This window comes from Musa acuminata, chromosome BXJ2-8 (assembly GCF_036884655.1).
Source record: "Musa acuminata AAA Group cultivar baxijiao chromosome BXJ2-8, Cavendish_Baxijiao_AAA, whole genome shotgun sequence".
NCBI lineage: Eukaryota > Viridiplantae > Streptophyta > Magnoliopsida > Zingiberales > Musaceae > Musa > Musa acuminata.
This window is the reverse complement of record NC_088345.1, coordinates 42,205,941-42,230,261: the sequence shown is the minus strand read 5'-3', so window position 1 is coordinate 42,230,261 and position 24,321 is coordinate 42,205,941. Positions and strand designations below refer to the sequence as shown.

The window sequence follows — 24,321 nt, the reverse complement described above, 5'->3', positions numbered from 1 at the left end:
TGGATACCTATGTTTTCTGCTATTGTTCACATTTATTTTCTTTTCTTCTGCCATTGGTGGACCGGCAAAATCTTCAATATAATTGAAAAGTTAGAGCCACTATGAATGACAAGTTTGTGTTTGTTGCTCAATAGAAGTCTGGTTCTATAGAATTATCACACATGAATTCTGCCTTTGTTGTTGTTCACAACCAAGTTTCATACTCTTGGTAAAGGTTGACTGAGATAAATAAATGAACTATTGGGGAAATAAATAACTGTGCTATGCATAAGCATCAAATGCACATTATGTTTATCCTAATTTCTCATGTAAGGATATATATAGAAATAAAAATAAAATTAAGTATGATTTTTGCTATATTATGCTCAATATGCTGGAAAATGCCAAATTCTTAACCCTAAGCATGAGTTTGCATAAGGTAAGCATCACATTATTAATAAAACGAGTCATTGTTTAGTGATTTAATTAATCATGTCATTTAATTATCGTGTAAAATACCTGTAATCATGCCATTTGGTATAAATTTAACGATATCAATCATGTGTTACACAAGTGGTTTTCGGATCTTTTATTTTAAAAAATGTAATATATAAGTTATTCTCATCGAGTCTGAGTTAACAAACGTTACAATTTATTTATGTGACATGTTAACTAATAATAAACTATTAATATAATGATATGTGTAATTTAAGTTTTTTTAAAAAACTTGTTATATGCATACACGTACGACGTCATACGCATCCAGCCTCTCTTGCGTTGACGACGAGCTCAGGAGCTTTTGAATGTTACTCGCCAGCTCCAAGGTGTATGCCACCATGTCACATACTATGACGCTTGTTAGGAAAAGAGTCGGCACTAAGAGGGGGGGTGAATTATTGAAGCAGTAAAAACGTCGGTTCTGAAAATTCTTTCGTATGATAAAAATCGATTTTGGAAACTTAACTTGAAACATGTGTTCGTAAATGTATTGAAGGCGGTAAGCAAGTAAAATGGTTTATAGTAAAGTAAATGGCAACAATAGAAATGCAAACCAGAGAACACGCCAATTTTATAGTGGTTCGGTCATCGTGACCTACATCCACTCCGTCGATTCCTCTTCCGTCGAGGCCACCGGCATCCACTATCGGTCTTTTTTCAATAGGTGAAGACCAACCACCTTTTACACCCCTCTTCTTTTTTTCACATGTTTAGGAGACAACCTTTACAAGCACACACACTCCTCTCTAAATAGAATTCTAAGTTTTAGCTAAAGGAGGGATTTCTGAAGTGATTTCTGCAACGTTTTCTCAATTTAAAACTCTCATCACTTCTGTAGTTTAACTAGAGATGAAAGGAGTATTTATATGCTTCAAGTTGATTCAAACTTGGAGCCTAAAAACATCTCATCCCGAGTCTCCTAGGTACAGGCGGTACCACCTCTAGTGTCAATCTGACACTAACACTGCGCTGGGTGGTACCACCGCCTCTGTTATGACGGTGTCACTTCTTGGGTCACTGTTTGGGCCTTTCATTGGGCCCAACACAATCCTTACATGGGCCAAATTGGCCCATAATTGGGTTGGTCCAAATCCAATCCCAATTATGTGCTAACTACGAAATCTAAGACATTTACTAAGCTAAACAAGTCCTATGAGTCAATTTTTCTTACGACGATCTCTCGGCAATGTTCCAGCGGACTCCCGACAAGCTCCTAGACTTCACGACGATCTATTTGGCGTGTTCCGACGAGCTTCTCTAGCAAGCTCCGAGACTTCTCGGCTGGTTTCTGTAGAACTTATGACGAACATCCGGACTTCCGACGAACTCTCGAACTCCTAACGAAATCACGTTCTTGACTCCGGGACTCCATTTTGCTTTATGCATTGCTATCGTAGTTAATCCTGCACATGTACAAAACACACTTCGATCTAGACAATTAATACTAAGCATGAATCATTTTGTCCGGCATGTCATTGGTCCATCGATGCTTCGTCCGATTCGTCGGTGCATCGTCCTCTCTTGTGGCCTATTGCCCAATCGGCTAGTTGACTCCGCAACTCCAATATCCTTGGCGCAATATCCGCTCTTCTTGGCCCGATATCCGAATCCATAGCCCGAAGCCTTCTATCGATACGTCGACCGATCCTCCGGCTCGATGTCCAATCTTCTGACATGTTCCGTCAGCCCAACATGATTCTTCCTGCTTTAATTATCTCATCCTGATCGAAGCATCCTGCGTCACTAAAAATGTAGATCAAATCATAAATACTTATCAATTGGTTTCATCATCAAAATACGAGATTCAACAGCGCTGCCTGCCACCATGAACAGTACCCACTCTGATCCCAACGAGTACCATCATACATTGTAAGCCACTTCCCCCGTGAAACACGACATCGCAAAGACGAAAAGCAAATGGAATGAGTGGTTGAGCATGTCCATGTAGCACTCCCATACTTGCTTGCTCTCCTTAATCAGCTTATCGAGGAAAAGGAAGCAGCGGAGGCCGTAACGTTAGACGAAGGCAGAGAGGCAGAGGTAGGAAAGGTTGGAGGTGAATGTAAGGGAGAGTTGAACCACCACGTCATAAGCGTGGTGGGTGAGGGCGCGGGAGAGGACAAAGTGGGAGGCAATGGGGACAAAGACGCCCAAGAGGAGGAAGAGGAACTAGGAGACTACTGCGTGCTTAGTGTTGGATTAATCGACGCACATCCACCTGAGGCAAGACGGGAAGCTCCAAAGCTCGTCGTGCGTATAACGCCTTGCTAAGTAGTAGTGGCTTGGTGCTGCTAGTGGTGGTCGCTTCTACGACGACGTCTCTTCCCACCGTTGATGGAGGTCTAAGTTTTTCTCTTACCACTTAAATTACATGTGTCATTATATTAATGGTTTATTGTGAGTCAACATGCCACGTAAGCATACTATAACATTTGTTGATTCAGACTTGATGAGAAGAGCTTATATGTTACGTTTTTGAAAATGTAGAAGTTATTTTAGACACGAGTAGATCATAAGGACTTAAGAGGTTCATGACCAAAACTATAAGGACTAAAATAAATATTAACCTTAAATTATATGTGTTATTATATTAATGATTTATTGTGAGTCGCTATACGATCTAAGCAAACTATAAGGAATTTATATGCTATATTTTTTTAAATTATATCAATTGAATATATATCAATTGATATAATTATATTTATATATATATATATATATATATATATATATATATAATCTTAAAAGATATAGTAAAATAAAGGTGTGGATCTGGATCCAAAATAAAAAAGGATCCTAACCATCCTTCCACGCTAGCCATGTGACCTTGGATGATGACTAGATTTTAATTACATTATTCGGTCAATTAGTCCGCCACGTAGAAAAGTCGTCCAACTTTTACAATTATATTGATACAAAATTGTACAAAAAATTTACCCTAATCGTATATATTTTTTAAAAAGAAATATCTGACTCTTTTTTAACTCCGAACACGACATCTTCTAGGAAACAAGAAATCACTCTTTTTTACACATGCACACAATGTCTTAATCATCAGCGTATTTCTTAGGAGACAAATAGTCATCTCAAACTTGCACAAGTTGTAAGCAGTTTACTATGTAGGATTCAAATCCTAGGAGAAATCAACACTCTCAACATAAGAAAGGGTAAAAGAAGGAACAACAGTCTTAGAACACAAGCAAAGTTTTTGTCTTCAGATTTGGAGCACTGGTAATCTTGGACAAATTAAACTAGGAACTTGGTATGGAAGCTGTCCATTTGGGCCATGACAGCCACTTGCCAGGTTAAACCTTTTTCACTGCCATCTTTCAAGAACTAGCATCTGCTAATATTATTATAAATCAATGGCATCTGACTTCTTGGGGGCACATATTTCTGGTTCTCCTTCAATTTTATGACACTGGAGATTGAAACAGGAAGGATGCATTAAAGGCCAGGTTGTGACTTCTGGTGCTCAGCCTTTGACTTTGTAAAATTGAACAGTACCTTAGAATAAACTAGCAAAAGAAATGCAATAGAAGGTCTCCTAACCCTGGTTCTCCATATCAATCCTCTGGAAGAGTGGACATAACATATTTTCCACTTCAAATTGTAATTATATATATGTGTGTATATATTATATCTCCAAGTACACTAATATTTTATATATATCAATCATGTCAGCATCTGCCTTGCAAACTCAACTTAGCAACTATTGATCATGGTTATCACTGAATTTAAATAATAGCAACTATTCTTTATTACTTCAACAATTATTTGATTTATCATGTTTCTCAACATTTCTGAAAGGATATTAATGTTAAATTAAGTTTCAACATCATTATACTAATGGTCAACTCATAAATATTAAATTAATGGAATCAATATAAAAGTCACTGACTTTTATTTTAGCAATGGTAGTGGGTTCCCTTTGAAAAGAACCCATTGTTGTTTAAGATCAGTGTTGACAAGTGAAGCATACCGTGTGCACTATCCAGGACATGATGACCTACAACAGAAGAACTTCTATATCCTTTTGACATCTAGCATTGTCTAGCTCATTTAATCTCATTGAAGGAGGACTCTCAAATGATGCTTTTGCTTCAAGGGTGGTGTGTACTTCCACAGCATATCAAAATATTATGTCTGCCACATTTTAGAATGGTCTCCTTACGCAACCAAACCATCTCTTTTCTTGAGGAAATGATGTCCTCCACTTTAGTCATTCACTCTACAGCATAATTTCCTGCACCACCACTCATGGGGAAGGACAAAAGATGGAGTGGGGATGAGATCCTGTGGTGAGACAAAGATGGGTGTTTCTACTTGATCTTTGCTTAGGTTTGGGGAGCTTTGGGGCACAAGCAAACATGAGTGCAGCTCCTTGGGAGCTTCTTGTACCTCATTTGCACTTTAGCCTCCAAGATTGATTGCACCATGACCACCTTAGAGAAGGGACACCTTGATGAAGGACCTTTGAATTTTTCATGATAATTTTTTTTTTCATTGGATATCCAGTTATTCTAAAAGCTTTAGTTGTTCCTAAATTATCATATATATATATATATATATATATATATATATATTACATTTTATATGTCATTTAAGTATGTGCATGAGATTTTTGTCAATGCAATTTTAGAGAGGGTCAAATGCTTAATTTAAGCTAAATATATAAAAAGGTTATTTCTGTGATACAAATCTTGATCACCTAAATATATCATTTAAGCTAGTTAAAAAATATTATATAATATTTAATCAAATGTTGGATAATATATAGAGAGATGGATAGAGACATTGTTCTAATTCATAACCTCTTCTAATATCATGATAATTATTTTGAATTAAATTGCCAAAATCTTCAAGAGTTTAAATTGTCAGAAAATGATCATGATATTAAAATATTTCACAATAAAAGATTTCAATCGGGTATCCAGAAATTCTTAAAGCATAAGTGGTTAGCAAAGAATATAGTATTACATTAAATTATATCACCTCTCAGTTGTCAAAAAAGTATATAGTTTAAGTCAATTAGGAAACAAAATGCAGATATTAACTAAATATTAAATGATATATGGAGGGACAAATGCATGGTTCTGATTCACAACCTGTTTTGATTTGAATAATCAAAGATTTGAAGAGTTTAAACTATCAGAAAATGATACGTCAATTGGAGTTACATTTAAAACAAATCTCCAATATATATTAGATTCTAACACTTGATGATGAGTTTGTACCCACTAGGGAGGTCGATGGATCATGGTGACAGTCTCCATATCCATCTGGAATAGGACAAGTCGAGTCCCCACTAGTGTAGGCATTGCAAGTATCACCACCAAATTTTGATTCGGGGATCACTTGAAGTCCACTTGTAGTGGCTTCACCACTTCCTTGTTGGAGCTGCAACACTAAACCTAAGAAAGGATTGGTCGATGCATGCCCTAATAATGATGGAGGACAGAGATACGGCAATGGACTCGTGCTATGTCTAGGTTAGGTCATGAGCTGTGCCTCCCCTAATAATGGCGTCCTTGCATGGACTAAAAGCTTAATGTTAAGATCTAGGATTACAACGATGCAACTTAGCTAAGGATTCATTGACTTTTCTCATCAGCTTGTAGTCCATACTTAATGGATGTCAGCTTCTTGGAAGATACCATACAAGCCAGGCACATGGTACTTGCAGATATGAGAACCCCAGTGATTCATATAATTTAGCCTATCTTATCAATCGATAAGATAGATTAAATTATAATAAAATTAGAAAATTGAAAGAAATAAAAATCAGGAGTCATATAAATACCAACAAAGAAATTGACCCACTTTGATCCAATGATGTTGTAAGCACAATGAGACACTAATTATACACTAATTAAATTGACCCACTTTAATTATTGGTCAGTTTGATTCCCCCATCAATCTCAAATCCATTGGGAAAAATACTTTTCTAAGAAACTTAATATGATACAATTTTTCCCAACTAAATGAACCCTTTCTGATTTGCTATACAAAATAGTTGTATCATCTATATTTAATCAATCATATTACTTCAACATAGAACGACCGATTACTAGTTTTTTCATGATTTTGATGTTTTGGGAAAGTCATTTTGGATAATCCATCTTGGGCAAAGTTAGGCTAACCATAATGATATATCTTACAGTCCATCTTGGTAAGTTAGGTTGACCATAACGATATATGTTGTTGAGAAAATGGATCAGGTTGGATCTGACTTCACAAGTTAGGCTAACGACCAAAATTGACCTAATTAAGAATATACATTTGTTTTGAAGTGATGAGACTATTCAAGTAGTCTCTGCCCAACCAGAACTCTACAGGTTCTAACCTATGTCATAGGGTAACTGGAGATTTGGATCCAGTAAGTTTGGACGCTGCAAGCATCTTTCAACAGAGGACAATTCAACACTTGCAATAGAGTTAAACTATGGTGTAATGCAGCTAATATAACTCATGTAATCTATGAGTGATGGCTTTTAATTCTTGATCACAAATCTTGAGACAGTGAGCTGAAACAATCTATTATTAACTACACCCAATCAGCTAGTTTTCTTCTGTTTATATGGTCGAGAGTTTGAACCATCCCTACACTTCCTTTTGTCTTCGGCAATAAAATTATTTTTTCTAAAAATAAATAAATAAAAATTACTCTATAAGTTCAGTACTTGAGATGTCCATGGATGTAAAGGCGAGCACAAACACACGGATGATCAAGCTGCTTGATGTGTTTTTGATCTACCATGACAGGCTTTACACATACTTCTCCCACCCCCATTTTGGACACATTATTATTTGCATGATATGTGGGATTGGAGCAGACCATTTACCTTTTTTTTTTTTTGTGTTTTGTTGCTTTAGTTTTTGATCCATCGATGATGAGGCACACTCATGGATTGACAGTGAGTTTTTTCCCTTCTTTGTTTTGGTTTTAATTATGTGATAATATTTTATGAGATAGAGATAGAAAGTTCTTTCTTAAAAAATATATAATATAGCTAATATGAAAAATTCTTTCGAAATATTATATTTAGGAACATGGTCACACATGTTATCCCAACTAATATGGCAATAGTCAATGATCCTAGGAGGCACTTCAGCTAGCATCAACATATATGTGCATCAATCAAGCCTGTGATTAAGGTTGCAGGTCCAGTTGTAGATTTGACCCAACCCTAGTCACCTACGAGTCAACAATCATATTTGGACATTTAGATTCTACAGCTTCCAGTGAATACAGATCATCAGATCACTAAGTCAGTGAAGAAACATTTGGTATGGACTAATTACCTAAAAAGACACAAGTAATTCATTTGCAGCACATGTTTAATTCTTTCCAAGAAAATGATTTCTCGTTCTATCAATAAGAAAAATCATTAACTATCGATAAGTTAAATCTTTATCAACTAAGCTATATGATATCTCATATCTTTAAAAAAACATTTTTCTGTCAATATTATGGACCATCACTGAATTTACTTTTCTTGATGACTGTTGCTTGGAAGCAATGGATGGAGTGAATTGAGAGCTAATCTTTCACAATGGGTTGAGTCAGATAAATATGACATACCATCTTCTATCGAACTAGTGGCCTGACTGAGTTGAAAGCTATTGGAACAAGAGGGAGAAGAAGGTGGTGGTTCTGATGTGGTACAGGGAAGCGACAAGTCATTTTCCCCAGGAGTACTTCCACTCCTGTGACTATGAGCTTTTATCCATCTATTAAAGCTCCTTCTCACAATGTTTGATATGAGAGCAGAACCTTTCTGCCTTTGGACTTTTAATGTCTCGGGCTTTGAGAAAAAAAAAAGATAAAAAAAGGAAAAGGGAAGCACGTTTAAAGATGATCTGCTCTCATTTATATTTCTAATCTATCTGCATTCATAGTTCCAACTGTACAAGATGGTGCAGCATGAGACACCCCATTGATTTGGTCATTGTATATTTATATCTGGTTTCTGTTTACTTATGAAATAGGCAATCATGTTAATAGCACTGGTCTTTTAACTTGATTGATTTGCCTAAAATGTTTGACACTCTAAGGCAACACTTAATTTAACCTCATATGATGCCCAAGTGCCTGAAAAAGCTACAAATGAACGTATGTGCAAACTGTAAGCTCTAGTGAGGCACATAAACTTGGGATTACAATAATTTTAATGGCCCTTAGAATGCTTTGTAAGTTCTAAATGGTCATCTCCTATTGACAGTTTAATAGACAAAAATTCAATTCACTTGTAGTTTCATTTTTTGTGGCATATGAAAGTTTTTATGTACATGTGTAGTCTACTCCCCAAAATTTTGAAATGAGACTCATGTCCTGATGATTATATTCCTTGGCAAAGATAATTCTGAAAAGTTTAGGCTTTCAGAGAACAGCTTTTGAATTTGAGTTTTAAAGAGACAGAAGGTTCATTTCAAAATTATAACTTTTGCACAGACATTGATGAGATTACTGCTAATATTGTTTGTACTTTGCTTAAACAAGACAATTGTTTAGTGGATTAGCGGGATGAGATTTGTGACGGAGAACCCTAAATAAATTCCATGTTGATTGCCAAAAAGATGGGTGCACTTTTTCTTTTTCAGGGTCTTCACATTTCTGCTATTATTAAGTCAACTTAATAATAACATCAATCATAGACGTCTAATTTTAACTAAGTCCTATGATGCACTCACATTCTCTACATGTAAATATTTGAAACATAAACTCAGGATCATACAAGAATGACTCAATAAAATAACTTGATAATAAAGTAAAGTTGGATAATTTCATCACCTTTCAACGATCCTACTATTTAATCTAAGGTTAAATCATTGTATGTTTCGCATGCTTATATGGTGTGGGTTTCTATCTATGCATGAAAACTTTGTGGTTATTTTATTTAATATATTCAAATTTTGGGTTGTGTTGCTTTGCTTTTCTTTTTTGCTTACTTTTAACTCTCGGCTGAGCTTATAACAGCGTCAGCCGAGCCAAAACTGGAGCCGTCCCGACCCGAGTCAGCTCCAATGACACACCCTAACTCCGAATTCTACCTACCCTGGTGGGACCCACCGGTCACCTCCACTTGCCGGTAAAGAAATTAAAACCTGGGCTCCTTTTTGTTTCCGCCTTTAACCTTAACCGCGGTCTAAGTAACTCCGGTCACCACCCCTCCCTTCCTGTTCTTTATATTAGGCCACAACGCCTCCTCTTTCCTCTGGCGCTCGCTGCTTTCAAGTTTCCCGATACCCACACGGAAGCCCATCAACGAGAGAAGAAATAGGGGAAATCGATGCCGGAAACAGCAGCGAGGGGAGGCGTTTGAGCACATACCTTGTCCGTGGCTCCGATCGGCGGAGGAGATGACGGTGTTCGCCCACTCGATGGGCCGTGGCAGCGAAGGAGCGGCAGGAGGAGTCGCGGTGACGATGAAGGGCGCGGCGGGGCGGCTGCAGGTGCACCCGCTGCCGGACTACGGCGCGGAGGCGTCGCAGCGGCTGGTGGAGGTGGCCCAGCGCGGGGACGCGAGGGAGGTGGCGGAGTCCCTCGCGGACCCGGCGGTGGATGTGAACTTCGCCGGAGCGGTGTGCCTGCGGGCGCGCCGGGCCACGGTGTCCCTTCGGGAGGAGGCCGCCGACGAGGTCCTGGTGGAGTACGAGGAGATCCGCACTGACGCGTCCCCCCTCTTCCTCGCGGCCCACGCCGGCGATCTCCTCGTCGTTCGCAAGCTCCTGGTTCGATCTCCTCGCTCATCCCTCTCTTCTCTACTTTGAATTCTTCTGCTTCCACCTTTTGGCCCTTTGATTGACGTCCAGATTAATATAACCATTCTTTACTATTTATTATTCATTATTTTCTTTATGTCTTATTTTTTTATTTACTTAATTTTTCTTGTTTTCGAAAATTATTATACTGATTTCTGCATTTATTATCTCAATTATTTTCCTACAATAAACTCGAGTTGTCAAAAGAAATGGGTGCACTTTGGTTCGGGTTCGTGACCCGCAAAGCTGTACCCGATCCATTATTATATACGTTCTCGCACAATTCCATTTCTCTTTGGATTATTTCACTATCCGTTTGCTTTTCTTGATTAGTAGCTATAGCTTCCAGAATGTGTTATCGGATTCGGGTCGAAATTTCTCCCATTGAGGGCCATTGACTTGCCTCATAGTTTCGAAAATTAAAGAAAGTTCTTTGTCCATCACATGCCCCTTGGACGATCGCAAAATCCCAACCGTCCGATCGGAGAACGGGTATCGTCCCGTGATTCGCGTCATCTGCCGGCCCCGGCCAGGAATGGAATCACACCACTTAGCTGGCATAACTGTTCACCACACACTCTCTCTCTCTCTCTCTCTCTCTCTCTTCAGTGCTTGCACGGATATGATGCGACCAACTCCGTACCCCTTCCTCTTATCAATTTCCCCTTCGATTTCTGATTTGGTGAGACAGTTGATCCCAAATTGCTGAGAATTAATGGAATTGTGATTAGGGGCCTCTTTAATTCCCGCGAGGAGCGCAAGGTCACGTGTGTTATCGACAAGCAATTCAATGCGCCCCATCTCGTCACACGCGCAAGGTAGGAGTTTTAGTACACGAGCACCATTTATGGCAGTCCGAATTTTCGATCTGTTCTCAGCACAGCCCAGCGCAGCGCGTACGGCGCCGTATCGCGCGCGACTTCGCATCTCTACCGTCCGATTGATCCTCCATCCTTGATCTCTCGTCATCAAGAGTGATAAGTGCAATTAATGAACAAAAAAGACGTGCTTTTTGTTTCCTTCTGGGTGATTTACTGATTAATTTAGTTGCATTAATATGATTAGAGCTTAAGAATTCGTTATAGTTAGCTAATTTTGATGATTATGGTGGATTGTGGGTGAAGGAGAAAGGCGCCGACGTGAACCAGAAGCTGTTCCGGGGACACGCGATAACGGCGGCGGTGAGGGAGGGGCAGACAGAGGTGGTGGAGGCGTTGCTGAAGGCCGGAGCATCGCAGCCCGCCTGCGAGGAGGCTGTGGTGGAGGCCAGCTTGCACGGGAGGGCGAGCCTCGCGGAGTTTCTCATCGGCACCGATCTCGTGCGTCCCCGCGTCGCCGTCCATGCGCTCATCTTGGCCGCCTCCAGGGGATTCCTCGACGTTGTCGACACCCTCATCAAGGTAATTCTCGGTGATGATTTAGTAGCACGTCGAGTTCATTTCGGTCTTTCCATGATAACCAATTGTGTGTGGTCTCACAGCCAGCTTTCGATTGTACCCTTGAGAAGGTTTAGACTTTAGATGTGAAGAAACCATTAATTAGGTGGATTAAGCAAGAAAAATTGGATTTTTGACTGTCTCGGCTTTAGTATTTTTTGCTTGATTAAAATATTCTTTTCGTTGGATTAGCAAAAGAGGTCAGATCTTTGTCAATTCTGTTGTGTTCAGCAAAGGAATTGTTCCAATCCACCAGTGATGCGTGGTTTGATCTCAATGCTCAATTCATATGCAGTGCGGAGCGGATCCGAACGCGACATCTCGTGTGCTGCTGCGCTCGCTGAAACCATCCCTCCACACCAATGTCGACGGCACCGCACTAATCGCCGCCATCGTCAGCCGTCAGACCGCCGTCGTCCGGCGCTTGTTGCAGGTACTTCTGACACTCCACCACTCATGCGACGTATTCGTTGATCAATAGATCTCTGATGATGTACGGGTGCCCGCTCAAGGCTGGAGTGCGGAAGGACGCCAAGGTGAGACTGGGTGCATGGTCATGGGACACCACCACCGGCGAGGAGTTCCGTGTCGGCGCCGGTCTCGCCGAGCCCTACACCGCCGCTTGGTGCGCGGTCGAGTACTTCGAGTCCGCGGGCACCATCCTCCGGATGCTCCTGCAGCATCACTCTCCCAACGCTCCGCATTGTGGCCGCACGCTCCTCCACCACGCCATCCTCTGTGCCAATCCTCGAGCCGTCGACACCCTCTTGGCCTGCGGTGCCGATTGCGAGCTCCCGGTCAAGACCAGCCGGAAGACCGAGTTCCGGCCGATCCACATGACTGTCCGACTCGGCCTGGCTTCCATCCTGCAAATCTTGATCGATAAGGGGTGCGACCTGAACTCGAGAACCGACACCGGAGAGACGGCGTTGATGCTATGTGCGCGCTACAACCGCGATGACTGCCTGAGGATTCTTGTGACGGCCGGCGCTGATCTTGGCCTGGTGAGTGTGGCTGGGGTGTCTGCCACCAAGGCCGCCGCTTGCAGCCATTGGAGCATCAGTTTTCAGCGTGTAGTCGTCGACCTGATTCTGGCAGGAACGGTTCCTCGATCGAGCAATCCGTCCGTCTTCTTCCCGATCATGTTCGCGGCCCTATGTGGCGACGTCGGATCCTTGGAGGTGCTATTGACGCGACCAGATATTGACATCGACGGACAAGACGAGGAGGGGTACTCCCCGCTCATGGCGGCAGCCAAAGAGGGCCACGTCAACGTGTTCCGCGTCCTGGTCTTCGCCGGCGCCAACGCGAAGCTCTGCAACAAAGCGGGAGAGACCGCAATCGACCTTTCCCGGTCGAAGGAGAACCGGGATCTCTTCGAGCAGGTGATGCTTGAATTCACTCTCGAGAGAGGGAGTGCCGGGGGGTTCTACGCTCTGCACTTTTCGGCTCGGCGAGGAGACATGGCCGCCGCGCGCCTCTTGACCAAGAGAGGGTGCGACGTGAACGCCGTCGATGGAGATGGGTACACTCCACTGATGCTGGCAGCGAGAGAAGGCCACGCGGAAGTATGCCAGCTCTTGATCCACGGCGGCGCCAAGTGTGATGCCAAGACGCATAGAGGCGAGACGGCGCTTTCGCTGGCGAGATCGAACGCGAAGCTCGGAAAGGATGCGGAGAACGTGATATTGGACGAGCTAGCCATGGCGCTGGTTCTGCGAGGCGGCCATGTCAAGAAGCACACCAAGTGCGGGAGAGGGTCGCCGCACGGGAAGGTGTTGAGGATGGCGGCGGAGGCGGGGGTGCTGCAGTGGGGCAAGGCGAGCCGCCGGAACGTGGTGTGCAGGGAGGCAGAGGTGGGCGGGAGCTCAGCGTTCCAGAGGAACAGGAAAGGGAAGGGCGATAGACGCGAGGCGGGGCTGTTCCGGGTGGTGACCGCCGGGAAGAGGGAGGTGCATTTCGTGTGTGGAGGAGGGGAGGAGGCGGCGCAGCTTTGGGTGCGAGGGATCAGGCTTGTGACGAGGGCAGCATCGGGCAACGGATCGTCTTACAGCACTGCGGCCTTGTAACTCGTTGCGAGTACTGAGTCAACCGGGAAGGGTGTTTTGGCAGGGACGAAATAGGAACGGTGTGTCCATAGTGAAAGCCAAGACTTCATCTTGAAGTCAGGGCTTCTCTTCTCTCTTTTTGGCCCTCTCCTTGAAAGGCCTATGTGAAGTTTGCTTAGATCAAACGTTAGATATGTTTCTGATGTCTGGAATTTGATTGTGTTCAACTTCATAATTCTCATAAATTATACTACGTGGAATGCAAGGCATAAAACTGAATAGATAAACTCATAACATTTACACAATACTCCTATTACATTATGAGTCTGCATCACAGCATTTAAATAATTAGTAGCGGAAAAATTAGTGGGTCTTTGTTATCATCAAAATTTGTCATCGATCCACCTTACATGGTTGAGTCAATTAGGTCCATTTCCAAAAGAACGTTGTGTCTCTTCTGAAGTCCCTTACTCATTTTAACAAGACAATTAGTATATCTTATGTGAGAGTGCTTATGTGAGAGTGCGAAATAAGATTTTTCGGTCCTATATAATACATTGAAGACTTTTATTTATAGAGTGGTAAGATCATAAAATAAGAAATATTTCTAAGAGTATCTATCCTCGCATTCAACTCATGCTAATTTGGTAAGTTTAGCTTAAGTGATCCTCACCTCTTGAGTCCATAAAATAATTTTCCTTCATATTAGTCCCAAAATATTTACCATATCAATCCTAATAATTTTCCTTCATATTAGTCCATAAAAGAAATAATAGGTACTAATGCAGGATATATACTTGGTGTCATTATCATTTTTTATTTTCATCTCTAACAAAGAAAAAAATATAGAGATTCTGAATATATATATATATATATATATATATATATATATATATATAATATCTTATACCATTTAAATTTCATCAGTATTAGTTGTTATGACTCAATATATATATTAGATGAAAAAAAGTATTATGTAATCTTTGAATAGATAAATTAAATTGGAAAACTCACAATCCTAAGTCCAAATTCTTCTCGATTTTTATATTTCTCGCTCCCCGTTTTCTCTAGATGTTATAGTGATATACGTACGGAGTAGCTTAGGAGAAAACCATGGAATGGTAGTAGACCAAGTGCTGAAAACTTGTACACAACAATTGAATGGAAGCCCACAGCATGCCTTACTTCCACCTTCGCCTTTCTTGCACGGCAAGAATGAGAAGCCACTTTCGATAAATATACTCCGCTTTTTTTCCCATTCTCCCTAAATACACCCTCGAACTTGAGAAGAGCATGCGTGCACTGAAAAGAAAACCAGGAGTCGACTTAACATTCTAGGTGGCTCACATCCGGTCCCAGATAAATCGATCCGACGGCTGACATCATTCCGTGGCTACCACGGTTTTCTTCCCCGTTCTTTGATAAATTCACTCCACTTTCATCAACTCCTCCCTGATGAGACGCGCGGGCTTGAGTAGAACATGCGTGCAATAAAGAAAAACATGGAGTCAATTTAACAATCGACGTGGCGCATTAACATCCACGGTTGACATCATTCCGTGGGTATCACGCTTTTCTGCCGGATTCTTTGATAAATTTACTCTACTTATACGTCACCTCTTTCCTGATCATACCCCGCGGACTCAGAAGAACATGCGTGCGCTAAAGGAAAAATAGGAGTCGGCTTAACAATCAACGTTGGGCTTCAGAGCATCCACGGTTGATCCCAGTAAATCGATCCGACGGCTGACATCATTCCGTGGCTACCACGCTTCACCATCCACCCCAGATTAAGCTGCCAGGCCAATCCGACGGCTGAGATCTCCCCGTCGCCACCGGCTCGTGTCGGGAGAAGATAATGGGCGGAGTCATCCACGGATTCCCAGGCTTGGCACGTGTCGGTCTCCTATCTGCGATTAAAATTGCACATGAGCTCCTTACAAAATTATATTTTCTAATCACACCTGTATCATATCAACGCGAACTTTAAAGCGTTCGTTTTGGTTTGTACAGGGGGTATTATGAAAATATTCAAGTCTTTCGGGAGTCATGTAGAATTCGATGATCTCTCGGGGCTAAAAATAAAATTTAGGTTTTAGGAAGGGATATATAGGTAAAATCATTAAGTTTTAATCGGGGCAAGTTTCCCTTATTCTTTCTCTTCTTCCTACGCTTTGTCCGCTCACCTCTTCGCCGTAGAAGGGGGAGAAAAAGAGGTTTTGTTCGCTCACCTCGGCCGCAGAAGGGGGAGAAATTGAGGATTTGGGCTCTTCTTCTCCGCTCTATCCGGAACCCTAGGTTTCTACCTCTCTACCTCCTTCCTCCTCTCCCTTTACCAATTCGTCTTCCCTGTGATTTCGTTGCTTGAATTTGTGGCCGACTTATTCTTCTTATTCTATTGATCGGCGAGAAAAAGCCAAAAAAAAATCATCTTTGAATATCTTTGTGTTAAAATTTGATGTGTTGAAGAATTTATTTGATGAAAAGGTCAAGTCTTGAGGATTTGTTGGGGTTGTTGGGAGTTAGATCAGATTAGTCTTGTTTCTTGTCGTTTGCTCGATAGGTTTGATCCTGTATTCAGAACTCTTTCTATTTGGAATCTGGTTCAAGAGGCTCAATGAAATTTTTGGGGCTGGTTTTTTGTTTGCTATCCAAAATCGAGGGTTTTCTTGGGGGTCCTGAACATTAGGTTAGGTTAGATCAAAATTCTTTTGATTCAGAAGGTGGATTGAACGATAGGAAATTGAGGTGCTTTAGGGTCCTCGTTAGAGTGGGGATGGCACTGAATTTCTCATCTTGTTCTATCTTTTCTACCGCATTCGTTACCGATGATGAGTTCTGCCGACCGAGATGTGAGAGGAGCCAACCCTTTAGTTACCCTTTTTCGTCTGGCTGGGAAAATGGAAATGGTTATGGCTGGGATAGCGGGTCAACAGACGTGGATGGTGCTTGTGATCCAGTCGATCTGCTACCTGATGACCCATTTGGGATGGGGATCGATGGTGCATTAGCCAGTTTTCTCGAGGTCGGTGGTGGAGACTTGTATGGGTGGGCTTTGTTGTGCTCGCCGGAAACTGAGATTTACCATGATGGTTGGATGGACGAACTTGATGGTTGGGCGGAGGAGAGCTTCATGGTGGCTTCTGTTCATGAAGCCCAAGATGGAAACTTGGAATCTGCCTTGGATATGCAAAAATCTTTAAACTCTGATCGTGCAGCGGAAGCCCACTCTAGTGTGGATGAGGGTCTTCCGCACGAGGGACTGCTCTACTCGCTTGGGTATTTGGGCATTCATGATCTTCTCTCAGTGGAAGGGGTCTGCAGGTCCTTGCGTTTGGCTGTTCAGAATGATGCTCTCTTGTGGAGATGTATACATATTGATTCTCTTTTGGGTGAGAAGATAACAGATGATGTTCTGTTGCGGTTAACACAGAGAGCTCAAGGGAATCTGCAGTGCTTGAGCCTGTCAGGTTGTTCAAGGATTACAGATGATGGCGTGAAGTGTGTACTTGACAATAATCCAAAGCTGAAGAAGGTTAGTATTAATAAGAATGATCGTGTGTTTACCATTTCTATCATTCTGAACTCATTATTTGATTATTTCTTTATGCTATAATTTAACTTGCAGAAGATTTTTTTAGCATGACTGTATTTAGTAGTGCTTCTGCTAATCATTTACTATTTAGATATTCAGCACAAGTGAACATAAAGCCATCATGTCATAGATTACCTCTAATGTTATGGTTTGGTGAAAGCATCAAAGATGAAAACTAATTCCATGTATGAGTTGTATGTAGCTCTTAATGTAGCATAAATATAACAATAACAGATAAACTTGCTTTCCTGGTCTAGGGTGTTTTTTGGCCGGTCACAACTTACATCAACTCGATGGAACTCATCGAATCACTTGATTGTAAGGGAAAAAAGTAATATGAAGTTATCGATAGATGTATTGTCTTTACTTGTATAAATTTCTCATTGTGGATGGTGATTCTTGCTACTTGGTGCAATTTATTTAATGCATGCTAACCAGTTAGTTTAGATCACTGTTCATATTTTATTCGTGCAAAGTAATGAGCTTAATAAAAAAGACTGGGAAATAAATGTTTAACCATGAAATAGCAGACTTTGTTGACCTCTTAACTGCCAGATTAGCTGTATTTGAAGATTTCTTGATGAGATTTTTTAACTTCATGAGCCTCTTCGTTGTCTAGATTTTGTTATGAGACCAACAGTTGCATGCACAAATATGTATATGTTTCTAATTTCTTAAATTTTCCGGCTTGACATTTTGACCTTTTGAAATTTTGTATATGACTTGTTTTCTTTGAAGAATAGATCTTCTTGAATTATGCATCAACTTCTATTTTCTAAGTGGAAGATAAATGGCATATCCATTTTAGTGCAAGATTTTCAAACAATTATCTTCCTGAGAAGATGAACTATCTTCCAAAATTTCTATATGGTTTAATATTTTCTTAAAGAAAAATGTACATGTTATGAAGTGTAATACTTCCCAAACCCAATTCTTAGGAAGCTTAGTTAAAAACCTAATAGTATAACTCTTATAAATTGGTTATTTTCTTCTTATCAATGAAATAATTTGAATGAAAGTCCAGAATGATTGAGCTACCGAAATCAATCAATAAATATGATCTAATACTTTGTCCAATATATATGAGTTGCTTCTGAATTCCTTGTATTGCCTATTAATTGAATTTAAAATTTAACAAGGGGTGAAATTGAAGAACTTGAAGAGTCCAAGCAGATAGAAATTATTTCCCTTCTTTTCAAATTGGTATCAAATAACTAGTAGTCCTTTCTTATTATGATTATAGAGCCACTGCTTGTAGTCATAGTGGGTAAGTTACATGTTGGAAGGGAGATTTAGAGGATAGGTATTTAGATGTGGAGTTTTCTTTTTTGTGTGCATAGGATAAGTGATGAAGATGGGATTCGAATCCAGGACCTTACGATAATCTGTCAAGGTCTTTACCATTTTAGCTAATTGACACCTTCAAATCTGTTTGTTGTAAGAATTGAACAATTAGTTGTTAATATAAGTTAAACATTATCATCTAAGCTATAAAGTATATAAGATGATGTGGATGGTTGACCATATATTAGCAAAAGGATTGTGGTGGTGTTTTTAACTGATCTCTCACTTGGTTTGGTTGGAGGAGCAGAGGCCACCTGCGCGAAATTTTTGGAATTATACTGTATTGCATTAGTCAGAATCAGCAAGGTGGGCTTAACAAAGTCCATGATATGTGAGAATCACTTAAAAAATGGAGAGGCTCTCAAGGGATCTTGTATTGTAGTTTAGATGTTCTTTGCTATGCATATAGGATATCCCAATGAATGTGAACATGCATAATGTTTTCTAATCTGCACAGTGTCATGATTTTTTTACTAGATGTATGCTTTCTATTGTTTGTTCAAATTTAGCAATTTTTGATCAACCATGCTTGGGCTATTTCTTCTTTTAATTCTTGTTTATGGATGATAATATGTAACACCTGAAGTTTAGTCCCACATTGGAAGTGGGTGAAAACTTTAACATAGTTATAAGGACTGATGAGTGCATTATTATTAATTTAGGCCTAAATATTATGGGCCAATGGTCCAAACTTAATAAGTTATTTGGATAGCAATCTCATTGGGTTGGGTCACAATAAATGATATCATAAGTGCTTGGCTAGGTAAGGACATCAAGTTATCTGGATAGTAATCTCATTGGGTTGGGTCACAATAAATGATATCATAAGGGCTTGGCTAGGAAAGGACATCCTTGACGGCATGACATAATCTCTCCTTATGTAGGGGAGATTATAATACTTGAAGTTTACTCCAATATAAGTAGGTGAAAACCTGAATTTAGATGAGTATAGTATATTTAATAATATGGCAAGCATTGATTTAGGCTTTGTAAGTATTGATCAATCATCTCTTCAAGTTGGGTCGTAGTACTAGCTAAATAATATTTATGTTTCATAAATATATTACATAATATACTTATGATATAGGTTATTTGAAGTTAAAGTCATGAGGCGTCCTTGCGATATATGCGTCCGCAAAGGGTCAGCCTAGTTGCAACCTCGTACATGTCCCGAAGGATCTGTAAAACAGAAAGTTGATTAGATTGAAAATGAGCGACAGACAAGTCCCGACGTCCCGCGAAGAGGAAAGCTTTACAAGCAATTCAGCGAGCACCTTGAGTGCAAGAGAGAAAAGAGAGGAAGGAGAAAACAAGAATTTTAGAAGGTATAACGAATAGGTGCAAGTCCACAAACAATTGCTCACCGGGTGCCGAGCGCGAAGGCAAGTTCCCGTTAAGTTAACGTGCGAACTTGTGAAGATTGTTCAACGCCCGACACTTTACCGAAGCCCCATCCAGCCCCGTGCCACCCGAGGGGTTCTAGGGTGTTGAGATGGTTGACATTTTGCGTGCAGCTGCGGTCTGCATAAAACAGGTCGTGGCACGCGAAAACGGAGCCATTTTGGGACAGTTTTGCTCGGCGTGGTGAGCGGTCGCACTGTAGCGCTGCAATTCGTTCGAACATGCATTCTTACAAGTAAAAACACATCAAACCAAGGCAAAACATGCTGCCAAGCATTTGTACATAGATGCAAAAGCAACGAACGGTTCGTTAAACGAAGTTGTTGTGGGTGCACGATGATCGTTCATGACAGTACGTCAAATTTCTATGCTTATGTAATGTGTATGTTAATGCTATCGTTATACCTAAATCATGGCAATTATATCTATCAAAACAAACTTTTGAAAATATGTTATAAAAGTACAGCATTGCAATAGCATTGTATTGCAGTAAATTAAGCTTATTTTACTTGATTTGATTCAAAAGTGAAGTGAGAGAAAAAGATCAGCGAGTACACGTTAAATTTGGAACATGTGGTCATGCTATGCATATGATGCCTGAATGAAGAAGCTTAGCTCTAAATATAAACTGCAATTTGTTGAAATTTTTTGGCAAAATCTCCCCAAAATAGAGTATACCCGACTTGCAAATTCATTTAAATTCTAACAGAAATTGGTTAACAACTTAATATATAATCAATCGACATAGTTGTTATCAACCATACAACTATACAGTTCTGCATCTGTATGAAGTAATCTTATTCCAGTTCATCTCCAAACTATCTTATATCATCATAAAATTTTCTAAAAACCCATAAGATATATAAAAGTAAATATATACAAAATTTCAGCTCAAAATATAACTATTTAAAGGTCCAACTATCCTCTTAGTTCGACTATCATCATCTCGTTCTGTTGGAACTAGATTAATGATGTCTGAACTTTTAAGGCTCATATCTTGGTGTATAGAAATATTATTCACTTAATTCTAAAGCCTATGAAATCCTAAGGCATGCTTCTAACACATATATAGAAGTACATAAGCCAATGTATTAATGAGGGTTTCGAACTGGCTAGAATGGAATCCTCCGAGTACTCACTGTTAATATATTTTTATGCACAGGCTTTGGATTAAAGCTATTCAAGAACCCATAGAACCATAACTTGTACATATACAACTTATTCCCCTTTAGCAACTATCTTATGGTTAAACCTGTATATTTCTATGGTCTGTCATGTCTGAGTTTTTTGTACTTCAGTATGTTAAGGCCAGGGATGTTTTTGTTGGTGGTTATATTCCCCCTCTGCAAATACTTGATTTTGATTTTCTAAAGTTAATTAAGGATTGCAATCTGCATGTTATAATCTAATGAAAAGGAAAAAGAAGTTTTTTGCCCCCATCTATCTACTGCATGTTCTGGTTATATTTATCATATTCCATTTATGTATGTATGCTAATTTGGTATAATGTATGACCTTACATGAGAGCACGAGCTTTGGTGACATGATAGTGACAACTGTTCAAGTTGTGTAAATATCTTCTTGCTTGCAAGGATTAAGGCTGCATATGTTGATCCTTCTTAGACTCCATATTAACAGGAGCTTTTTCACCATGCCAACTTTTTTCTGACCATGCATAGTTTATTTAATTGTGACATGTTTATATTAATGATTATTTTTTTGGTTATGCAGCTAAGTGTTGCTGGATGTGTGAGACTAAGTCTTGATGGGATCATAAATAACCTAAAGGCTTTCCGATCACAAGGTACACCAGGAATAGAGCACCTCAAGCTTGGGAGGCTTTTCAGCATATCAGGAGAACAATTTGGAGCGTTGAAGTTGTTGCTAGGCATAGACCAACATCAACAGGCCCAAGCTCAGAAGCCAAGGTTCTACCACACAAGTGACTCATCTCTTGTTTGCGATGACGACTGTGTCATTGATGTTGAAATGTGCCCAGTGTGCCAGAAATACAAACTCGTTTATGACTGTCCTTCAGAGGGTTGTCAAGAAAAGGGTCCTAAGCACTGCAGGGCTTGTGACTTTTGCATTGCCAGGTGTATCCAGTGTGGGAAATGCATCAAGGATTGCATGTATGTTGAGACATTTTGTCTCGAATATCTATGTTCAGGTTGTTGGAAGGAAGCACTCGCAGAACATAGAAGCAATGAAGAGAAGTGAATTTGCTTTAATATAGTGTTAGTTGTTCATTCAATTTGTTCCTTAATAAGAATTTCAAAACCAGGTGTGATTTTATTCTTTATCTGTATTGGGTTTGGAGGCTTTGTACGTTTATACCTTTTGGTGGATCAGTATTTGATCTTAGTCAGTCTGGAATTGGAGCAATATATGGAAGAAAAAATGAACCATTAATAAAGAGATGAACTTGAAAAAAGGAAAAGGAAGTTGTTGACATTATACAGTGTTTCTTTAGTACAATCAGCCAAAAAACAATACAACCATGAAGATAAGATGTGGAAGCTGATTGCCAGGTATTTTTAACTTGCTTGTCTATTTTATTCTTTCCAGGTTGAATTGGATACGAGACTAACTACAGACTTCTCTTCTATTGCCTCTTTTGCAGTGAATCAATTGCAGCTCAACATCAATATTACCTGTGTGTCAAAATATGTGTGCTAATACGCCAGTGAACTGTGTCCATGCTGAAAATTAGAAGATCATCTCAGGTGGCTGTCAGAGGACACTCTTTCGTCAGCACATCGGTTCGTGCTCTCTGCCCTAGCCATGGAGAGCCGAGAGTTCATCCTCCCAATTCAGTAGATTGCTAGGAGTGATATCTCAAGGATTGCTGATCCATTTGGTAAGTAGTGTGGTAGTTGTTCTATGCAATTTCATGTTGATAATGGTTTTCTGCAATGCTGCACTAAAAAAATGTCTTTGTGACTCCAAGAATGCTTCTCTAGTGATGGACTGTGAATTTGATTTCATCTTAGCTGCACGCTGGAGTCATCTATACTCTCCATTTTGGAGTTGCGAACATTATTTGTTGTCTTTAGATTTGCAATGACAATGATGAGTGCAGGGTGTACAGAAATGGTTTCTTAATCTGAGTTCTATAAATTCTGTTACACTATAAGGAGTCTTGTCTTAATAGGTAGGATCTGTTTTGTTCAACTTAAAAGTTGTATAGTTCTCCGCTGGGTTTATATTGGTTGAAGTGTACCAAAGATATTTCATGAATTGAGTGAATTTATGGTGTGAGGGTAAATTTATAGTTGCAAGATAGGATAAGAGCTCTGATTCCAATGATTCAAAAAGGATTTCTTAGCATAGTCATTCTAAAAATAGATGGAAATAAATTGCATCCATAAGACTTGAATCTTTACCAAAGGTGTAGAAGACCTTTATTATTTTGATTCTTACCATATTTTTTTTGGATAAAAAGAAGATTATGCAACAAAATGTTTTAGCAATAGAACAGGATCATGTCAATGGTAAAGGTCTTTATCAGATAGGTTACTTGAAAATTTCCAAGTATATTAATTTTGTTCTATTTTTGTACTTAAAGTTAATTTTGTTCTATTCTTGTACTCCAAAAATCCTGAATGGGAAAGCTAAGATAAGATCTCCCATTTAGGATTAGTCAACCATTGGCCTTCTGCATCGATCTACCGTTTTGTTTCATCCGTTTCTTTCTTGGGTTCCTCCTCTTACATTTTGTCTCCTTTGTATTCGGTATGACATTGTGACATTTTGTCTCTTACATTTATCACAAGGTTTACAATATTATTCAATATAATTTGGTATAACATTATACATGTGGTATTTATTGGTTTGACGATATATTAGTACATGGACCATTCAAGATTATATTCTTTGATACAGGGTTTGTATCATTTTAGTATGTTGACTCAATGCTTGTGTTACCCGATGTAAGAAAGGAATAACCTCGCATTAGTGTAACATCCTATTTTTAATTTCATTCATATTCGATATGAAATTTATGATTAAAAGTAGGATATCATTTTTTACTACTATCAATAATTGTTTAGTGAAAAAGTAGATAATCTTAAGAGTATAACATATTAATTTACTAAATAAAATGATAGGGTTTCCTCTACACATAATGATTTTAACATATGTATATAATTATAATATTTAACAAAAAAAATACACACATATAATTATAATATCTAATCAAAAGAAAAACACATAAGTAACAATATATCCAAAATTTATGCACATAAAAAATACT

General features: G+C 39.6%; 2 protein-coding genes across 2 annotated transcripts; both read left to right on the top strand.

Annotated features, from left to right (window-relative positions):
- Positions 1–9,671: 9,671 nt before the first annotated feature.
- On the top strand, positions 9,672–14,013 carry LOC103994735 (uncharacterized). The gene is made up of 4 exons (XM_009415161.3): positions 9,672–10,212; positions 11,367–11,642; positions 11,974–12,111; positions 12,191–14,013. Exons 1-4 carry the CDS (start codon positions 9,841–9,843, stop codon positions 13,745–13,747), a joined length of 2,343 nt encoding a protein of 780 aa, XP_009413436.2. The 5' UTR covers positions 9,672–9,840; the 3' UTR covers positions 13,748–14,013.
- A 1,855-nt stretch (positions 14,014–15,868) lies between these two features.
- On the top strand, positions 15,869–22,523 carry LOC135619489 (F-box protein SKIP14-like). Its single transcript, XM_065121559.1, has 2 exons — positions 15,869–17,261; positions 21,798–22,523. Exons 1-2 carry the CDS (start codon positions 16,503–16,505, stop codon positions 22,284–22,286), a joined length of 1,248 nt encoding a protein of 415 aa, XP_064977631.1. The 5' UTR covers positions 15,869–16,502; the 3' UTR covers positions 22,287–22,523.
- Positions 22,524–24,321: the final 1,798 nt, after the last annotated feature.

Coding starts and splice junctions, on each gene's coding strand:
- LOC103994735 (XM_009415161.3), top strand. CDS start 9,841: ATGACGGTGTTCGCCCACTCGATGGGCCGTGGCAGCGAAGGAGCGGCA. Junction 10,213..11,366: donor TCGTCGTTCGCAAGCTCCTG/GTTCGATCTCCT, acceptor TTGTGGGTGAAG/GAGAAAGGCGCCGACGTGAA. Junction 11,643..11,973: donor TTGTCGACACCCTCATCAAG/GTAATTCTCGGT, acceptor ATTCATATGCAG/TGCGGAGCGGATCCGAACGC.
- LOC135619489 (XM_065121559.1), top strand. CDS start 16,503: ATGGCACTGAATTTCTCATCTTGTTCTATCTTTTCTACCGCATTCGTT. Junction 17,262..21,797: donor ATAATCCAAAGCTGAAGAAG/GTTAGTATTAAT, acceptor TTGGTTATGCAG/CTAAGTGTTGCTGGATGTGT.